This window comes from Gambusia affinis, linkage group LG07 (assembly GCF_019740435.1).
Source record: "Gambusia affinis linkage group LG07, SWU_Gaff_1.0, whole genome shotgun sequence".
Lineage (NCBI taxonomy): Eukaryota > Metazoa > Chordata > Actinopteri > Cyprinodontiformes > Poeciliidae > Gambusia > Gambusia affinis.
Window position 1 is genome coordinate 15,146,720 of NC_057874.1, and position 21,435 is coordinate 15,168,154.

General features: G+C 40.9%; 1 protein-coding gene across 10 annotated transcripts in view; it reads right to left on the minus strand.

Annotated features, from left to right (window-relative positions):
- Positions 1 to 6,249, minus strand: part of kif21b (kinesin family member 21B) — a 74,972-nt gene extending 68,723 nt beyond the window's left edge. For all 10 annotated transcript variants that reach the window (XM_044121401.1, XM_044121396.1, XM_044121395.1 and 7 more), the window contains exon 1: positions 5,806 to 6,249. In XM_044121401.1, the coding sequence (XP_043977336.1) occupies positions 5,806 to 5,846 (41 nt within the window). In that variant the 5' untranslated portion in view covers positions 5,847 to 6,249. The remainder of the gene's footprint in view (positions 1 to 5,805) is intronic.
- Between the last annotated feature and the right edge of the window lie 15,186 nt (positions 6,250 to 21,435).

The window sequence follows — 21,435 nt, forward strand, 5'->3', positions numbered from 1 at the left end:
AGGATGACTGTGTGGAGGAAAATGTGACTTTCAGCTGCTTCCATTTACTGTCACACAGCACTTATAAAACCGCTACAACAGTTGGGAGAAAAGGAAGTACTACCCAAGCACATGAGTGAACCAACCCCAGTCAGAACCCAAGCAGAAATTAGAATATCTACCTGAAAATGCTCAAAAATTTGAGCTGGATGCTATGAAACGCCAAAGTTTGGTGTGCCGCACTTATTACAGATCTTTCTCAACAACTGGTTGCCTTGTGATTAGTTCAAGCCTTTTTTTAAAATGACACATTTTACATCCATGTATAAAATTTTAAAAAGTAATTATTTATGCCCTTTAAAGTCCAAAGGACAAAAAACATTTAAAAAAGCGCAGCTTCTAACCTTTAATACCCTTCTTCCCAGGTTTAGCGATGCAAAGAGGACTTTCACTAAAACTCAGTGACCATGAGTGCCCCAATACATGGATGTTTATGAAATCCTGTTTTGAAGCTCACTTTACCTTTGCACTCATTCTCTGTTTGTTTTCGCAATCACATAAGAGTACCAAATAATAATCTGCAATACAGGGAAAAAGAAAAGCACAGCAGGTAAGAAGGAAGTGATGCACAGCTGTGGATGGTACACTTGGGTGTGTGCTCTGCTACATTTCCTGCTCCTCTTCTCTCCATGGAGTTCAAAAACCAGTGACCAACTGTTTCAGCAGCGACTCCTGTCAAACAATGCTTTTACTTTTGTCAATCGGCGTCAAGCCAGTTGCAAGGTGGGGGCACGGGAAAATATCAAGGCCAAGCGTACGAATGCTTTTATGAGGAGATTAAACTGCAGCAGCCAAACCCTATGACCAGTAACTCCAGCAATGTAAGCCTGATATCCTTCACTTTTTCCCACCAAACCCAGCCTTTTAGAAGTGACCCCCATGGGAGGTAAGTAACCCAGACAGTGCGTGTGTGGCAAACTATTAAACACACACAGGAAATAGGCGAGACTGGTAGCCTACACAGGACAAATGTCCAACAACAAAACACCTTTTTTGTTGTCCCATTTAAAGCTTTTGTGTATCAGCTGTGAGAGGGGTCACTTCCGCACTTGTATTCTGCTGCTCTCTTGTTTTGTTTCGCAGGCAGTGGAGCAGTAATGGATTTATGAGAGCCTTCTCTGTCTGAATGGTTCCAGATTGATTGATAATCACCTCATCAGCTGAGCTCCCCCTGCCTTTTAGCTAAAAACGCTCTGCGTCATAAACGCTTGTCATCCATGTGTAGGCTAATAAGGAACACTGAATATTTTATGCTCCGTTTCGCAGTTTTCCTTTTTATTTCACCTCATTAAAGTCATCCCCATCTCACTCCCCCCACTCCTAAAACCACAATAGCAGGAAGCACACAGAGGTTCACTATTTGGTAAGTCCTTGAGCAATGGCTGCAAATTGAACCAGCAGGACAGCCTTAAGGAGGAAGTGTGTTAAGGTGAGAACATCTCTGAGAGGCCACAAGTTCAAACGCCGCGTTAAACAGATTTGTCTTTGTGTCTGTTTATAAGGAGTGCCAGAAGCTGACAGAGCAGTTCAGCAGGAGACGACTCACTCATTGGTCTAATTGGAGGAATGGTGGGCTAGATCAAAATGCAGTAGGAATTTCACATGGAGTTCATAACTCTCAAGTCAGGCTCCACCCCGCATGCACACAGATGAATTATTGGCTTTCATAATGGTGCACAAAAACACTCAGGGTCAGTTCTAATGTAAACCTTTTAAAGCACTCAACATAAAGTGATGCTCCGTGTGTGTGAATAAAACCTTGTGTTTGCAAATTAATCTCTTTACAGAGACAGACCCTGTGCTTCAGAGTAAGGTAGTTTAGTAGACTGCAGGAACATAAAGGTGCAAAGTTCACCAAGTGGAGGAGACATGGGCCGATATGAGATTCCCCATAGTATGATGACCTGAAATAAAAATACCATGGTTTTAATGGCATGGTATTTACACAAAGTTTTAAAACAAAAAATGTGTAACATGAACTCATTATCTCCACCATTTTTCCCTATACAGAACCCCTCAAGGATTAACAGCTTTACATTAGTTGATTAATTAGTCAGGATATCAGATTAGGCAGCCAGCCATTTTCACTAAAAGAAAAAATGATGGGTGACACTTCTGTAGGTTTCATACCATGGATGTGTTTCTTTCAGTAATAACTATTTCAGCACAGCCACATTTTTTTGTGCAAGTGACGGAAAAGTGCAGCCACCTTTCTTCAGCCAGCTAACCGGCAGTGTGCAGCCACAAGAGGGGAGGGCACAGTTTTGTGTAAAAAAACAACAACTTCAAACCAACGGAAAGATGTAACTAAAGATTTAGGGATATTGAAATTGTTCGTTTAAACCTTGATGCACCAATAATTAGCTTATGCAGATAGTGTGTATCTATTAATTAAAATATAATTGAGAAGGTAATTTATTTCAATAATTCAATTAAAGTAAAACCATTTACATTCTATATTCAACACAAACAAAGTGACACAATTCAAAAGTTTATTTCTGTTGATTTGTAACCTATATCATGGATACGTTTCTGTCTGGGTTTTCTGGGGCCCCGTTTAAACAGAACCGCTCTGACATCAACGCTTTTTGAAACCAAGTCTCAGAGTGAAGCTTTTCGGGAATAACTCCACGAAGGTGTGAAGTACTCCACAGGTGCGAAAGTGAAAATGCGGAGAACAAAAGGCTTGAGGATTCACTCTTCACATGAATGGGCAGATAAATAAAAACAATGGTGGACGGCTTTGTGCTGTGTTGTGCTACTTAACCTTTTCGGTTTAACACAACTTTTGAAAAAGTATACATATGCGTTGCGTAAACACTTTGTTCATCAGAGATGGGTTCTTGTTTTCTAAATGAGGTGGAAACTAAGAGTGCATGTTTAGCATGTTTTGATGACATGCTAAAAATCCCAGCGCCATAGACGTTGGCATGGCAACTACATCCGATTCACGGTGTGTTGGTAGTGCAGTCTAAACGTGGAGCATTTCCCCACAATACATCCAAAAATACAGTCAGATTCCATACAGCGGTCTTCTGCAACCTGAGAAACTGCTATAATTATCAAAATTAACAAATAAACACCTGAAATATTTCACTCTGTGCATTGACTATATAACCAAAACGGTTTAACCTTTCCATAGGATTTTTTTTTAAAAAAGTAAATGTTCCATTAGGTGCGTGGGGTCGTGCCCAACTTGACAGCGCTGCAGATGCAGTGTGAATAATCCGTCCCTCAGGCAGTCAGGTCTGAATGCAGGATTGTAGGCCATGTCACTGAATACAGGGACATTGTTTAGGGAAAGCAGAGCAGACACTGAGGAAGCGGGTGCTGGCAACTTCAGTCACAGTCCTCCTTCAGCCTCATGAATACCTGACTGACCCCCGAATGCATGCTTGCACATCAGCACACAAACTTAAAAGTAAAACGGTGAAACTAGTGAGCCTACGGGCAACACAACATGGGAGCAATTAAACAGCACCCCCCTCTTATCGGCAGGCGACTTTCTCTGGGAAGAAAAAGAAGCTCAGAAGGTCGTTAAGCGGATATGGGGGGAAAATGCGGCAGGAAGTTATCCTTTTACGTGTGTTTATTTGCCTGTTTCCCATTTCCTGTTAAATACACAGACACTTTGTGTGCCACTCACTGGGTGTATAAATATAGGTCACTCATGATGAAAAGCTTGAAAACGAAACCAGTCTTGTAATTAGAAAAAACGTCTTGAGGAAAACGTTAATTAAACAGATTTAACAGTTTACTGCGGTTTCTGCAGCACTCTGAATTGATTTGGTCTTGTCTTTAGCTTGCAAAGGTCTTAAATACAGATCTGCATCAACTCTGATCGATCTATCCCTTGTTCGATAAGACCTGTTGTGAAGCAGTCACTGGTGGTTTATGCAGTTTCTCTTTAGAATCTTTTTAAGCAGAATCTACTCTACTTCCTGTTGCAGTTGGAGGTGTGAACAAGCTGAAAGAGAGACACTCAGCGGCAGAAACATACCCCTGGGGAATGGAGCTATTTGTTTTAAGTCTCAGCTGTACCAAGCAGTCCTACAGAACCACAGTCACATCCCTTTCTCACGTTTAATTCATGAACCTCAAAAGGGTCCTTGATGAAGAGCTGTTAAAATTCACAATTTATGGCTTACATCCTCAGACCTCCTTCAAGACTCCTCTGAGAACCTGGCAAACAGTAAGACCTGCCAATGTCCAATGGAGCATGATTCAGTTGGGTCACTTATGCATTGTATTACTATGAAAAGCTGAATCAAACCATGAGCTGGACAGCCAATAGTCATTTGAATCAGCTTTGTTTGAAAGCCCTTGTGCTAGCATGTCCCCTACAAGAAGCCAAAGTCATTCTCTCCTGATCAAACTATAAAATAAGGAAGACGTCCTTGGCCAATGGATGAGGCATACTCTCCAAATGTGAATTATAAAACAAACACTCTAATAATATCTGCAGATCCTTGACAAACACCAGAGTCCATACAGTGTCTGAAGCCTCCAGCTACTTGTATAGTGGATTCCTTCTGGCTGGTGTCCAAGTATCAATAAGCAGCAGAAATGCACCTAGGAGTGCCACCATAGGGGTCTCGTGCTCTTCCCAGATGAAATAAAGAATTCTGGGTAAGTCTTGATGCTTATTGATTGCCTCCTCTGAGCATACACTGATTGGTGGTAACTACTTGGATGCGTTGGGGATGGCAAAGGGACAATTCCGAGTATCATGATGGACAAGACTTTGAATTGTTTAACACCACTGGCGCCTAATGGACACACACTTAGAGGACACACACTAAGAAAATGCAGGAATGATGTAGCGAGTTTTTACTCAAAAAAAGCAAAACTGATATTACAAAGTTTTAAAAGTTCTACGATAAAAAGATGTATGGGGATATGTTGCATTACTGCTTCACTTATGCAAGATTGTTTTTTGCTTGCTTTATTATAGAGAATGATTCCAGAATACACACAAAGCCAGAAATAGGTCCTGCCTGCCAATTTCAGATGCTTCAATAATAAAAGTGCTAAAACATAACAGCACATTTGTACAATCATCTTTGAATTTGCAATTATTTTTAGCACACAGCTAAACATCTATCTGTCGTCATGCAAATTAAGGGGAGCTTTGAGTGGAGCTTTGGTACTTGCATTTTCAACACTGAGGGATGCAATACAGGTCCAAGAATGGGAGGCATGTCTTTGTGCTCATATCAGGAACAATAAGAAAGTAAAGACCACTGCTTCGCACACAGCTTTGTTAGAGACTTTGCCATGCACATGTTCACAGTTGGCTAGATGCAAGGTGGCAATGCAGGGAGAGGTCTGTGGAGATGATTAAACTAATACTGGCGTGAATAGAAACGCCCATTGTCCTCTCTATCCCTGCACCTGGCTGTAGCTGTCCTTTCTTGTCACCTCACCCAGTCTTGAAACCTGAATGCAACATTCAGCTTCCACTGTAAGCACACCGGTGATGAAAGGAAACTCCCAGCCCTGCATCATGAAATCAGTCATACAAAGATCGCATGGCACAGACACGCTTTCTCTTATCAATAAAGTGAGGAGCGCCACCCATATGTTGCAAAACAACATACGGGTGTATGGGTGATCAAGCACTGAGCTGTGACATCCAGGCGCGTTTTGTGATGAAAATTATACCAAAGGATGCATGTGATCTTACTGACCGCCTGCGGGTACAGACACAATGTGGTCTGCCAAAGTCGCCAGATTTCCAGCGGCGAACAGACGTCGGAGGCTTACCTCAACGCAACCTTCACACAGCAATCGCTCTGGCTCGCCATGGTCGCTCTCAAGGTTGTCGTGGACTGTTCCGGCTGTGCTGTGTTTTTCAGCGTGGGTAACGTCCTGCTGCTTACAGCTCGGCTCTCTCAGGTCACCGGGAGCAGCCGTCAAGACCTGCCAGCGGCGGCGAGGTGCCTCCTCACCGGGACCCCTCTAGTCGTCTTCCTCTCCTCCGCTGAGGCGGTCATTTCTGTCTGTCTGCTGTTTGTCACATCACACAGTTCGAGCCGCTCTTTTCTTCTGCGTCTGCCTCTCTCTTTCCGTAGTCTGTTTCAGTCGCTACATCCTGTTTAAACTGCCTGTAAGCGAAGCATATGTGCACTTCTCTGCAACCACAGCGCTTCTCTGGGCGATAAAGCTGAATGAGCGCTCACACCGTGCACTAGAGGGGGGTGGTGCCGCGTTCATGGGCCGTCGGAAATGTAGAGTAGTCTCTCCCAAATTATTCCATTCAAACACTTATATTTGGTTTCACGTGTACATGGTTTTAAAATACATAAATCGAATACGGTGAGCTAATAGCCATATTTCATCAGCCAGATTGTTTTATAAAGACACTTTAAGCTCCTTAGCTACACTGTGTATCCTATGTTAGAAAACTAATGCAAAACATATGTGGCCATACCCTTCTGCCAGGGCCAGTCCAGGGCTCTTTGGGGCCCTTCCAAGCAACGTCAATCATCACACATTATGGTTGTGTTCATCCATTTATTCGTTATGCACCATATCTTTACTGTTACAGTTTGTTTATACTTACGTTAAATAGGTTTTACTAGGTAGAAAAGGTGAAACATAATAGCCAGTATTTTTGCCATTTAGTCAATGGCAAAAATGTTTCCTCAGAAAGCCTGGTGACCCTAATTTTTATATAACCACTTGCTCACTGTTAGTTCTGACACTGAGCAGTTGTTCAGCTTTTGTTTGGGTTTTCGTGCCTTGGATCGACTCTAACCTCTACAGCAAACTGCAGAACAAAGAAATCTATCACAAATAAAAATTCATTCTGATCTTATTACAATTAAAAGAAATAAGAAATAATGCAAGTACTGCAGCTGGCCAAAACAAAAGTACATAAAAATGTTCTCATACTTTTATCTTGTTAATCTATTAGATTTACTACACTTTTTTTAGCAGGTTTAGTAACATTTAAAGTAGTTCTAGCAAAGGTAAATGAAATTAAGTACATATTATATATGTATTTATATCCTGCCATAGTTATGAAAGTAATCCGGAAAATATCAATAATCAAGGGGAACACAAAGGAATTTACTCCAGATAAAAGTTAAAGTAGCAAACAACAAAATATACTTAATTAAACATAACATGTGGGTATCAAATAAAAAGCACAATAAAACTAAAGCTTTGTTTAATTTTAATAAAGTTAAATTAGGAATAAATAATCTAAATCACTACAGGTCATCCAAAAACCAAATTAAAAAGGAAAAACTACTCAGACTCGTGAACTTTTGCACCTTTTACATTTGTTTTTAAGAGATTATTTACAATGCGTTGTCCTAGCACCAAATGAATGTAGCATTTCTTATAGCAGTAATAAATAATACCATAACTCAGTGAAAGCAGCATAATCGCGTTTGATTGACATGACATAAAGCCATATGCTTGATTTGTCCCGCCTTCTTTTAAATATACACACCTATCCGCAGGCTGCACTCACTTGTTGGTCCCGCCCACCAAACACACCCACCGTCTGCTGTAAAGATTACCGGGCCTTTCTGAACCCTCTCTGCTGCAGCGGTGACATCTGAAGCCCAGGAAGCTGCAATAAAAGATCGTGATGGTGAGGAGGGGCCATTGTGTGATCACCTTGGGGTCAAAGGCCAAAACTTGTTAAAAGGCCATTATGTGCAAGCTGAACGGTAAAGTCTGGCTGGGTGCATTTAAGGGAAGTCGCACGAAACACTCTTCCTTCTCCTGACTAACATTTATTCAAAAGGGGAAATTGGAGCCTTTTCTCTTTGTTGCGTCAAACAATTTCATAATGTGAATTTTTTCAGTGTTTTTAACGTTCTGATCTGATGTATGTTTCCCGTTATTAAATTTAATAATACATGGAAGTAGAGCAGGTTGGAGATGGAATGGGGCTCTAAATAGATCAATTACATATATGATCACACCCAAAGTCACCAAATCTAAGTCTATATTCCCTTTTAAATTCTCAAAGTTTGACTCTGTGCTGCGGTCTTAACATCCCTTGACCCAGTTTGCAAATGTGCTAAATCACAGAATGTTTTCCTCAATGCAAAAATTTGTTACTCCACGGAGGGGCGCTAGTGAGCACCGCATGGAGTAGACGTGTTTTTTCGGGCTCCTCACCACCTAAAAGTAATTTCTTATTTATCTTGATTATCCATTCATATTCCGGTTCCCCCGTGCTTCGACTATCTGTCTTGACATTGAGGATGACAAAGCCCAAGGCGGATAAAGGAAAGAAGCAAGATAAGGCTTCAGAAGAAACGACGGAGCAGCACGTGCTGGAGCTAGCTAAGCAAGCTACAACGGTGGCAGGCGCTGATTCAGCATGTGAACGTGATGCGGGATCCTCTACTATCCTCGCGGCAATAAATAACATGAATAAGATAATGAACGATAGGTTTAACGATCTTGAAACAACTCTCGCCTCGACCCAGGCAACGTTATTAAACCTTGTCGACCGGATTAAAGAGGTGGAAGACGCTGCATCCAACCACGAGGGCCGCCTCTCCAAGCTGGAGGGGACCTGTGCTAGGATCCAGGCAGAGAACGAGGCTCTCCGGGTGAAGGTGATCGATCTCGAGGCTCGTTCCAGGAGGCAGAATATTAAAATCATCGGGTTGCCGGAAAAGATCGAGGGTGGTCGTCCTAGAGATTTCTGATGAAGTTCATCCCGAACTGCTTGGTGTGGATCAGTTTCATACACAGCTGGAGGTGGACTGGGCGATCGGCTGGGAAGCAGGCCGCCTGGTGATGGTACGCGCCACGAGTAATGATAGCACGAATTCACTACTTCCATGTGAAGGAGGCGATTCTTCGACTGGCCCGTCAACAGTTCCCCCTCCGTTTCAAGGAGAAGCCGATCTACATTTTCCCTGACTACCCGGCAGAGGTGATGAAGCAGCGGCAGGCTTTTGATGCGGTGAAGAAGCGGCTCCAGGATTCTGGAGCGCGGTGCGGTGTCCTGTATCCTGCGCGCTTACGGGTCACCGCTGGTTTCACGGATAAGACGTTTTCTCGCCGCGGGATGCAGAGATCTTTGCAGAATCCCTACAGAGTCACTGAGTATCGGGAGGTTAGAGCCACTATGGTATGTGCTTATTGTTTTGTGTCCCTGGGGGTCGGAATCGGTTTTATAACAGCTGGATGTTTGTACCATAATCTAAGTTTGTTAAATTTGAGTGGTCAGAGGAGCCTTTTTGCGGAGTTAGTTCGGTATCTGTATGGCCCATGTGGCCCGGCTTCCTCTATTTTGCTATGTGGGGTTCTTATTCTCGCTTTGTTTGGGAAAGTGGGATGGGGGGAGGGAGGTAACTTTTTTGTTTGTCTTTTTTGTTGTTCAAAAGGCTTTTTACATGTTGCAATACACTGTCAGGCTAACACATGAGTGCTTTGAGGCCATTCGGTTGAACATTTCCTGTGTACCATAACACATCATTACAGGGCGGTGGCATAAACTTTACCAGTTGGAATGTCAGGGGTTTGGGGCATGTCCTAAAAAGGGCTAAAGTATTTTCTCACTTAAAGTCCTTAACAGCGGACATTGTATACCTTCAAGAAACGCACATAAGACCAGGCAGGGAGAGGTTATTGAGGTGTAGTTGGGCAAACCAAATTTTCCAGTCTACTTTTTCAGGTAAAGCTCGAGGGGTGGCAATTCTAATTCGTAGAACAGTTCCTTTTAGACATATTTCCACTGTGACTGATCCAAATGGTAGATTTATATTGGTAACAGGCTATTTATACTCCTTTCATGTCACGCTTCTTAACGTATATGGCCCTAATTTTGATGACCCAGGCTTCTTTAGGAAGATATTTAATATGCTCCCTGACCTGGCTGATACTCACCTAATTTTGGGAGGGGATTTTAACTGTGTGCTTGACAGCTACCTGGATAAGTCAACTCGAACAAGGCAGCCTCCCTCCTCCTCCTCTGCGGTTTTGAACACCCTTATGACCTCAACAAATTTGGTTGATGCCTGGAGGTTGCAGCATCCGGTGGAGAGGGATTATTCCTTCTTTTCAAATATGCATAAATCCTATTCAAGAATAGATTATTTTCTTCTTGATTCTAAATTAATATCTAATGTAATATCTTCAAAATACCATACACTTTTAATCTCGGACCACTCTCCAGTCTCACTGACTCTCGACCTCTATCATAAGAAACAACAGTACTTCTGGCGCCCACCAATCCTTGCTATCAGAGGAGACATTTTGTAAATTCCTAGACGATAAAATTTCTGAATTCCTAGACACTAATGATACAAAAGATGTTACAGACTCTACTTTATGGGAAACTTTTAAAGCTGTGATCAGAGGCCATATTATTTCTTTCGAAAAGTTTCTGAAAAACAAAGGGCGAGAACGCCTCACAGGAATTGAGGCTGAATTAACACGCTTAGAAGCTAACTACAAGTCCTCTAATGACCCTTTGACTTTACAAAACATTTTTGCTCTAAAATATGAATATAACACCATCCTGTCCAGACAGGTGCTTGATCAATTGTTCAAAATTAAGCAGAAACACTTTGAGCTGAGTGATAAGCCCCATAGATTATTGGCCCGTCAACTACGGGGCTCGCAGGCCAACAGGGCAATACATAAAATTAAGTCCAAAGCAGGAAAAATTATAACTGATCCAAAAGATATAAATGACTCCTTTAAGGAATATTATGAACGACTATACATGTCTAAGGCAAAAGGAAATATCTCAAACTGGCTCAAAGATCTAAATCTCCCTAAGATGAGTGAAGCTGCTCGTGAGGCTCTTAATGCAGACATCACTGTGGAAGAGATCCTGGATGTAATTAAAGCATTCCCCAAGGCCAAGGCCCCAGGACCTGATGGGTTTGGAACTGAACTCTATAAAAGATATGCCGGGAGAATTGCCCCTCTCCTTCGGAGGATGTTCGCTCATTCTCTTGACTCAGGTAAATTTCCACCATGTATGAAGCCAATATAACTTTAATATGTAAAGAAGGCAGGAGGAGACGGAGCTTTCATCATATCGCCCTATTTCATTATTGAATTCTGACATTAAAATCTTCGCTAAAGTACTGGCAAATAGGCTAAATAAACATATTTCCTCTATTGTACACCCGGACCAAACGGGCTTCGTTCCTAATAGGTTTTCATTTTTTAATGTCAGACGGTTAATGAACATTATGTATCATAAATATGACAGTAGGTTTAAGGGAGCAGCTCTTTGCCTTGATGCTGAAAAGGCATTTGACCAACTGGAGTGGCCCTACATCCTGACTGTACTTGGGGAGTTTGGATTTGGTGATAAATTTGTGTCTTGGATCAAAATAATGTATGCTCATCCATCTGCCTCTGTCATTACAAATCAGGACAAGTCAGAGCGCTTTCTGCTACACCGGGGAACCCGTCAGGGTTGCCCTCTTAGCCCCTTGCTTTTCGCGGTCGCTATGGAACCCCTCGCCATTAGTATTAGAGAACACCCCTTAATCAAACCGATTCAATTGGGAAGCATTGACCATCACATTTCATTGTATGCTGATGATGTGGTGGTTTTCGTATCACATCCTGAGCGGTCAGTGCCAGCACTCCTAGACCTCATTCGGTCATTCGGTGAGATTTCAGGTTATACTATTAATTGGCAGAAGAGTGAGTTTATGTCATTAGGTGCAAGCCTCACTTCCGACTTTTTAGATAACCTATTATTTAAGATAACGGACAAACTGAAATATCTTGGGGTTATTCTGCCAAAGGACCCTAAACAAATCTTCAAATTGAATTTTCTGGAAAAAGTGGAGAATCTTCGGAAAGACATTGATAAATGGAGAACACTTCCTCTGTCGATGATGGGCCGTATAAATGCTATTAAAATGGTGTCCTTACCTAAATTTTTATATCTTTTTCAGGGTTTGCCTATTTTTTTAACAAAGGCTTTTTTTAAATCGTTAGACTCAATAATTCTACCTTTTGTTTGGGGCTTTAAAGCCCATAGAATATCAAAACTCACTTATATAAACCAAGGAAGATAGGGGATTGGGATTACCCTGCTTTCTGCATTACTATTGGGCAGCAAATGCAAGAGCCTTGGTATACTGGCAGGAAGGTGATGCACAAGAACTGCCTGCAAATTCCCCCCCATGGGTGGCTATTGAAAGAAGTGGTGTTACTGACAGCTCTCTTCCGGCTCTTCTTTTTGCAGCACCGATATCCCCAGCAATTAGTGGGGTAAATAATTTAATCGTTTTAAATTCTTTGAAAATATGGAAGCAAATAAAACTGCACTGTAAATTGCCGGAGACCTCAGTTCATGCCCCAGTTTACTGCAACCATGCTTTTCCCCCATCACTATCAGATATGTCCTTTAAAAACTGGAGTTTGAAAGGCCTTAATACTCTGAAAAATCTGTACATTAACAAAAAGTTTGCTTCATTCGCTATGCTGAAGAGCTGTTTTTCCCTTCTAGATACAGATTTCTTCAGATACTTGCAAATTAGAAACTATGTTCGAACTAATATTCCGAATTTCATATCTCTCCCGGAAGAAAATAAATTATGCAAAATTCTGCTGGGCTCTCCAGGATCGAAAAAGTTTATCACGAGTTTGGTTGACATCTTTGCAGAACGAATGAACTTTACCACAGACTCCTTGAGGGCTGCATGGGAGGAGGAGCTGGGTTTGCAGATTGGGAGTGAGGTCTGGGAGGAGGGTCTTGGGAGGATTCGGACGTGCTCTATCAATGTAAGACACCAGTTAATTCAGTTCAAGGTATTCCATAGACTCCACTATTCTAAAGTTAAACTGCACAGAATATTTCCTTCGACATCTTCAAAATGTGATAAATGTAAGTCCGCGGATGGCTCCCTTTCTCATTTGTTCTGGACATGCCCCAAGCTCTTTCATTATTGGTGTGAGATTTTCAACTTGTTTGCTAAGGTTTATGGATGCACGTTGGTTCCTGACCCCCAGATTGCATTGTTTGGACATTCTCCTTCTTTAAGGACCTGCAGCGTTTCTATGCAAACGACAGTGGTGTATGGAATGGTAATAGCCAAAAAAGTAATATTGAGACTCTGGAAAACTGACAAGGTTCCTCAATTTAAAATGTGGTTGAGCGACTTCACGGAGATTCTTCATTTGGAGAGGCTACGATATGATGTTGTGGGTTCCTCTGATAGGTTTGGTAGTATCTGGCGTCCAGTTTTGGATTATCTTTCCCGATCCAGGGTCGACCCAGACACTCGCTCAGCTTCTTAATGTGCCACCTATGCCCTTATAGACAGGTAATACCATTCCTTAATAGTAGATAGTACTCAATGCAGTGTAACCTGACTTGCTGTTATAATATTTGTTTTTGTTGTTTTTTTTTTTTTTTTTGTTTTTGTTTGTTTGTTTTAGTTTTTAGTTGTTTTTTTTTTTTGTTGCTTTTTTTCTCTCATATTTTTGTTACTGGATTGATAAGAGTATACTGCTTTCATACAGAATTTTGTTACATACCGTATCTACATGGATATGTAAGTCTGCGTGTATATGTGCATATATATTTACTTATACTCTCATGTATGATTTATGTATGTTATATTCTGAAAACCTAATAAATATATATATAAAAAAAAAAAAAAAAAAAATTTGTTACTCCACTTTAGTAAATTACTAAAAAGCAGTAAATGCATTTTTAAAGTAGGTTAATTTTGCTAGGGAAGAAGGGGTTAAGTTGAATCTGTTTGGTATACAAAATATGTATTTTTATTTGCTTGACATTTATTTGTACTTGTTGCAAAAGGAGCTCACAACAAGTACATCTGCAGTAAAATTCAACTTCAACAAATCTTTAAAATGTGTGCAGCAGCAGCTTAAGTTGCCAATACCATGTATGTAAAATTAATGTACAGTACCAGACTTCACTACACAGATGGCAATGCTCTATCTTGTGAGAAACTCATCTTTTCAGTTTTAATCCTTGGGAGTCTGTCCAAAGCTTTGATTCCCCAGAGGAAGTGATCATAATTGACCAACAGCTTGCAGCGCAATACTTTCACTGGGCTATTTCACAACATCATGCTGATCCGTGGGCTGAACAGTGAGGAGTTGGCACCATCATCTGTTTCCTGATCACAGCAGCAGGCTCACTGGATTCAGAAAATAGGCTGAAAAGTCACTTTTCATGACAAAAATACAGTGTGTGACCACTAGCATGAACTATAAACCCATTTTGTGTAGCTAAAGATTAGCTTACAGTGTTTGGAACCAGGTGGCAATATTAATGCTGCACAGGCAGCGGTGCTGGATTCCACACAAGATTAGCCAGATATAAGGATAAAACTGCAATCTTGCCAGATCGACAGGGAAAAGTTGCAGCCACCACAACTGGAACGACGGAACACAATCAAAGGATGACGCTCCTAAACGAACACACATTGATGCATATCATAGACTTTCAGACTCTATGAACCGTTATGTAATTACGCTACCCTGTTTTCTTCAACATTCCTCTTCATGCATTTCTACAGTATGTGATTCAGCATGTGAGATCTACCTTTAAAAAATCTTCAGCATTTTGATAATATAAAAGGCATATTTTATGAGCGTAGGTTAAAAAACCCTGAAATTGGTTAAATTTGGCATCTGTAAGACCAACACAATCCTGTTATTTACAGATACATACAGTTAAATTACCAGCAACATAATACCATCAGAGGCATTGAAATAAAGTAATCCCAGTTGCCCTTAGGTTGCATCAGCGAGGTTGAGAGGTTTATTTCTTCAGCTCCGGTTAAATGCTTTGCTTCCTACAGAAACATGATTTTAATGCGAGCAGACTGCTTTTTGGAGAATATCCACCAGATCCTGCCTTCTGAAAACAAAGATGAGTCATGTGTGTTCTGTGCTGCAGTTTTTTGAGGGTATTTTTAAACACTGAATGCATCATTTTGATTGTGACACATTAAACGGTGAAATACATTGATTACATTGCAATTTTCATTAATCCTTTATTGGAGCTAAAGGAGAAAAATCTCAATAAATAGGTTTGTGTTTCAGCTAAAACTAGGATCTTTTACCCCTTTGAAGTGTGTTTCTTGGGATTGTATGTCATAGATGTACACAAATTAGGATATTTTGAAATAAATATTTAAAAATATCCTAGTTCTTGCTTCGTATTTAAACAAATACATCTTTGCATCAACTTTGACCACCTTCTATGTAATTGCTGAAGAAACATCTTCCCACAGCACAATGCTGCCACCACTATTTTTCAGAGAGATGTTGTAATCAGAATGATGTGTAGTTCTGATTACTTACTCTGTTGATTTTGTGTTGGTAGAGATATTGGCCAGATCTGAAGTTGACATCAGCGAATGGAGAATCTGCATGTCTGTCAAACTTTACTCTGGGTGAGCACTAGAGGTGGGTGGAGGGCAGACAGGAAGGCATGAGGAGGAGCAGCGAAGAGATTGGGAGGATTCAGAATGAAGAAGAAGCCAAACCAGGAACACAAAGGAGGAAGTAGGGGAATAATTTCAACACAAAATTCCAAGCATCTAAAGAGAAGAAGGACAGTGAGAGGTACGCAATTTTACAGAAGAAGGCCAGGAGCAAATTAAACGGCGTTTGTTTATCAATGAAGTGTGGAACAATATCTGACAGTTTTCCGTCTCCTCTTCCACTTCCTTAAAGCTGCCTTGATGTGATCGGATGAGGTGCAGCTGGAACTTGTTAACCTGACTGCCTGCCTGAAGGAGGAAACACAGCACACACACACACACACACACACACACACAGTACGTCTTTCTATTTTCACAAGGACTTTGCATTGACTTCCATTCATTTCTACAGCCTAACCCTTACTCTTACCCTGTACATAATCATTACCATCTTCACAAGTTTGCACTACTCTGTGTTGATCTATATCATGGATCTTCAACTCCAATGGTTGGTGTCCTGCAACTTTTAGACGTGTTTCTGGTCCAACGTACCCAAGTCAAATGGCTGAATCACCTTCTAAGTTGGTGGTCAAGTTCTGCAGAGTCCTGCGACTTAGCTCATTATTTGACTCTAGTGTGTTGAAGCAGAGACAGTTCTGAAAATTTCAGGACTCGAAGACACCTGGTCTGTCCCAATTAAATAAACTGAAGTTTGTGGCTGTTTGACAAAACATGAAGGATAGAAGTACTTTTTCAAAGCTTTGCATTTTGTAGACTTGCTGGCTGGAATAAGAAGCGGTGCATTGTTGAAACAGAAATAAAAATGCTTGCCTCCATTTATGCTCTGAACAATGTGAGTACTTGGCCAAGTGCTATTAAGCATTCATGGATGTTTGATACTGGCTGTGTTTCATGCATGTGTGCAACAGAGGAACAGTGTTTTAGATTTATCCGTGTCAGCTGCAGTGGTGTGAAACAGGACAACCTGCTGCTAGGGCTTGGCAGTGTTGCATTTTGTCCCATCATCCTGCACAACTCTACTTTCACATCTTTCAAACACGAGAAAGCCTTTAGTGGGTATTTCATGAATTAACAATAGCTCTAATTCCTTTCCAACATCTTGTTGTCAATGCACAGGGATCTCAAATGGATGAAAGATGGACCAGAAGTATTTAAAGGTGAGTTCAACACTCCAGTTTCACTGAAAGGTGTGATTTTTACATAGCTATGTTGTTTCTTGATTAATGCAGATGTTTTACAATTAAGAAAACCCAGCATTTCCTTCTAGGGAACACACTGGATCAAGTTTATGTTGAAATTACTTGCTACAAACTTGAAGAGTTGGTGTGGGGTTGGGAGGGGATCTGAGCTCATTTTTTATGAGACTTACTGACTGCTTTAAAAAAAATAACCATGAAAAATAAAAAAATAGATTTATTAAAATGAAAGGCTTTCGGTGAATGTTGTCGTGCCGAAAGCACTTCCACATTACTCATCCTGATCAGTGGATTCTGAAGAAATCTTCCTAGCATACATTATCTCAAAGGGAAACTTTAAGACTTATGGTGAGGGGTATGAATATATACCTGATATTTGCACAACTGTTAGTGGAATAAATCCTGGCCACACATTTTTTTGCACAGAAGGAATCCAGCTTGTTCAGTTCTAATCGGGGATTACCCTAAAATGTTTTTTACTAACAACAAAAACACTAAAGTGGCTGCAATGGATGATTACCAACAAGAAACAGGTGTAACAGACAAAACACAGTTGTCAAATTATTGTTCATTTAAACTCAAAGGTTTCAGATCACAAGAGCTTTAAATCCAAGTCTGCACAATAGTCTGTCTTTCATGTAACTTCCTGTCGGGCATTCACTCTCTCATGTCTCCCTGGTACCAAGGGAAAAAAGGGCCTTTGTCGTTGAACCTGCCAGGATTGTCAGGCTGCATGAGCAAAGGTGCCTTTACTGCCAAGGTTGCCCACAGTAAGACAGCTCTTTTAAATTCCAGAGGACTACGGGACAAAAAAATAAATAAAAAAATTCTCCTGTGCTGATCTAGAAGCTCTAACAGAGTGGAGGTTCTCAATCTCAATCCAAATTAAGGCCTTTATTTGGATGCTGACTGCAGTCCAATAAGATGGCATGTGCAAAAGAAAAATAACCGTCTTCAAAAGTCAAATCTCCTTCCAAACCATCAAAAGGTGGGAGAAAACATCCTCTTTGACCAAAAAATACAACAACATGAAAAAGAAATCTCATTGGTGGGGTAATCATGATGTGGGAGCTTTTACCTGCAATGGAAGAATGGAGCTGCAGGTTGTGCAGAGTATCTGAATATGTTGCAGTCTGAGGGTTGCCATCTGTGAGATGATGACAGGGCGTTTCCAAAGGACAACACCGCCCATCTAACCCTGCCACTGTCTGGAATTATTTTCATAATGCATATCTAAAGAAATTTGTGATGCCATTAACATAAGCAGTTAGATCAGCCAATGAACAGCCTGCTTGAGCTTGTAAATATCTTCATCCTCCTGGTCATGCTTCTTTTAATTTACCATTTTACAGTCTGGTTTAAATCCAGCACATAAAGAGCAAATAAGTCACAAACAATCCAATATTTTATGCATAAACCTCCTCAGGCCGATTGAGATCCTTATTCAACATTAAGAACGCTGCCAAAAAAAACAAACAGCCGCGCAGGGGAAGGACTTGTGCAAGTAAAACTCGAAAAATGTGTGTTTTCAAATACTCTGACACTGCCACATGAAAAGATGGTAGAGACATTCCATGACTAATTTGCAGCTGCAAGAGCTGAAAAAGACAAACAGGGAAAACACGATGTGAATACTTCTGCAACACACTGCATTTACGCATCGTACCATGACAGAGGGAACAGCTGTACAAGACATTTCTGAACCCAGTTAGTGCTGAAACAGAGCAGAGCTAAACAGCAGCATCCATAGAAACGGTGTGGAAGAACTGAACAGAAATGCACATTTCCAGCTGCGGAGCAGTATAATTAAAATATAAATTTGTGGACATATCTGTAGAGCAGCGAGAAAGCAGCGATGTAATGTAAAGATATGTGGAAGGTTCTGGCGGCAGATTACTTGTGCATCCCTGAGCAGATTACCAGGCCAAACAGAGGGGGGATTTATTGGTTGTGACTGATCAGAGATGATTCCACCATAAAGTGGACCTACATTTCAGAGTCCTTTCCCGCAGGGCAACTTCATGACCCACAGTATTTCTCTCCGGTCTCTGACTCTCCCTGATGGGCCACGAGCAAGAGGCGGACGGGTGGAGGCGTGAAGGTGGCTCACAGTGGTTGGTCGCTGCAGGGGAGGGGGTGCAGGGAGGGAGCATGGAGGTAGTGACCGAGACAGTGGTGCAACACAAGCACATCGAGACCAGCGTGTGATTGGAGGAGAAGGACGGTGGAGTGTGGCTGTTTAGGAGTCCAAGGGTAACTGCAAGCTTTTTGCATTCACTCATTCAGTCATTTGCAAATAATAAACTATCCTGACTGCCCTTTTTAAAAAAAAAAAAAAGAAAAATTAAGATTTATTCATCATGAAGCAGACACATTTATTTCTGTTGCTTTTTTGTAATAGTACCTCAACACATTAAAGGGTTTGTCTCCCTTATTGATGTAGTTAACAACCAGCAGAAAGTAGTGTATAGTTATGAAGTGGAAGAAAATAAAATTTAAAAAAATTTGAAAAATGTGGAGTGCATTTTTATTTACCCTTAAATATAATCAATGTTTGTGTGATTTCATTGTAGTATTATTGCAGCTGTTCTGTCAAGAGAGCATAATGGAGACCAAGTATAACTACATGGTCCATGTGCGTAGGTCAACACCACCTTGCAAAATGACAGAAAAGCATTTTCACTCCCTGATGTTCTCAAAGTAAACCAGCCAATAAAAATGTAGAGTTAGTTCCAAACTCACAAAACCAACAGAGACATCTTTGCACGCCTAAATGTTGTTTGTAGTCATTCAACAAGAAGCAATGACCTGCATAAATGCTGCTACATGTGGAAGAGTGTTTCTGCCATAAATGATCAGCCTCAGAGAAGTTTTGTTTTCTTTTTCTCGTTATGATTCATTGCAATTCACAGGTTCAATCAAGTGAACTCAGAGTAACATTTTATATCATCTATTCACCATCTTGGGCATGCAAATAAAAATTTGCACAGAAAACCCCCCACGAAATCCACTCCCCCTCTAAACACCAATGTCCACCCCTACACACACACATACACACACATTAAATATCACTCCATTCTGTACAAGAAAATTGGATTTCTTCTCCAGATAACGTGATTATAAGCAGCCTCTGCCTCACACCAGGGCCTGTATCACTTAATAAAGCTCGAGTACAGCGCCCTGTCGGTGTGTCAACATTCAGACAGAAAGAGAAACTATTGCATGATCATAACTCCTTTTGTATGTACATTGAAAGAAGCATGACTAAACCAAACTAAAGGTGAACAAAAAACACAGCTTCATTCTAGGTGGTGACAGGATTAGAAATCTTGAGAAACAATAAATCTGTTAGGATTATGAGTATGAAAAGACGCCTTTTAGTCTACACATTCCTGTGTTCTCTTTGTGCAGCAACATGAAAACAAACACTTAGAACAAAGATTTGAAACTGAACTGGAAAACTACATAAAAAAATATTTGTTCACGTCAGAAAATGTTAAACTTATAGCTAGCTTACATGGCACAAAACTTTAAATATATGACAGCGTTGTTGGTTTCTAAGCAAGCTGATTTGTTGCCACTTCTAAAATTGCTTCCATTGAATTACTGTAGCAGTAAATAGAATCCATGTGTTCTACCATGACAGAAGAAGAGCTTTCAGAATTTCAAATAGTTATTTCAAATACTCAGGTGCATACTGTGAGGGGAAAAAATAAGCAGTTGAGAGTTTCATTGATTACTGTTCGTCACTTTAAATGACCAGCACGCATTAACACGGTTTTAGACGTTCGAGGCACAATTCTTTACAATAGTCTAGAAAATAAAGAAAAAGGGAAGACTTGTAGGCAGCAGTTGTTTAGCTCCATCTACTGGCCGACTGTGATAAAAGCAGGAATTTTTCTCATCAATTGCCGGCAAATAAAAAATGCTATTAAATTTAATTTAAACAACTTACTTATTAAAATTAGATTTAAAAATAATGTCGTGGCCAGTGCGAAAACTGACTTATGATGGAGTCAATTTTTATTATTGATTAAGGAGGCTTTAACGTCTTCCAACGTCAATAAGTCTATTTTAATTCTAATTTGAAAATATTGTTTGAAAACTGTTCAGGTACGTACATATTAACTGCATGACTGTGTGTGTGTCGGTGGGGGGGTGCGTGCGTGCGTGTGTGTATTGTGATCAGAAACCAACTTATGGTAGCTATAGCCTATTTTCCGTCTTATTTTATTCTTGTATTGTGTCCATTTTTGCAACGTGACAAGGAACAGATGGGACTTCGCTTTTGAGGGGCACAGCGCACCTAAAGTGCCAAGCAAATGGTGACATTTACTTTGAGTTGCACCTTCCTTTAATTAAATAAAGTTCATTATCATAAAGTTGTGTACGGCGGTTGGTGGTGCTGGATGTGTGTCTCACTCTTCAGCGGATCTTTTAACCATTAATGATTCATTATGAAGACCACAGCCTCTCCGGGGGAGAGAACAACTATCGCTTCCACTTGAGGCTCAGGGACAAAACTAGTGTTACTGCAGCCCATCCGCTGGTTTTACGGGGACTCATCGCCTCCGCAGGGCAGATGAGTCAGAGAACCTCACCGTGTTCAGCACCGTGGAGCTGTCCGTGGTTTTGAATCCTCTTGACGCAAGACGAGAGGCTTCTTGGGCGCCTAAGGGCACTTTTCTCAAGAGAGTCATCTGAAGGGGGGAATTAGACTTAACTGAAGACAAGAAAATAACTTCTACCAGTTGCCTCTC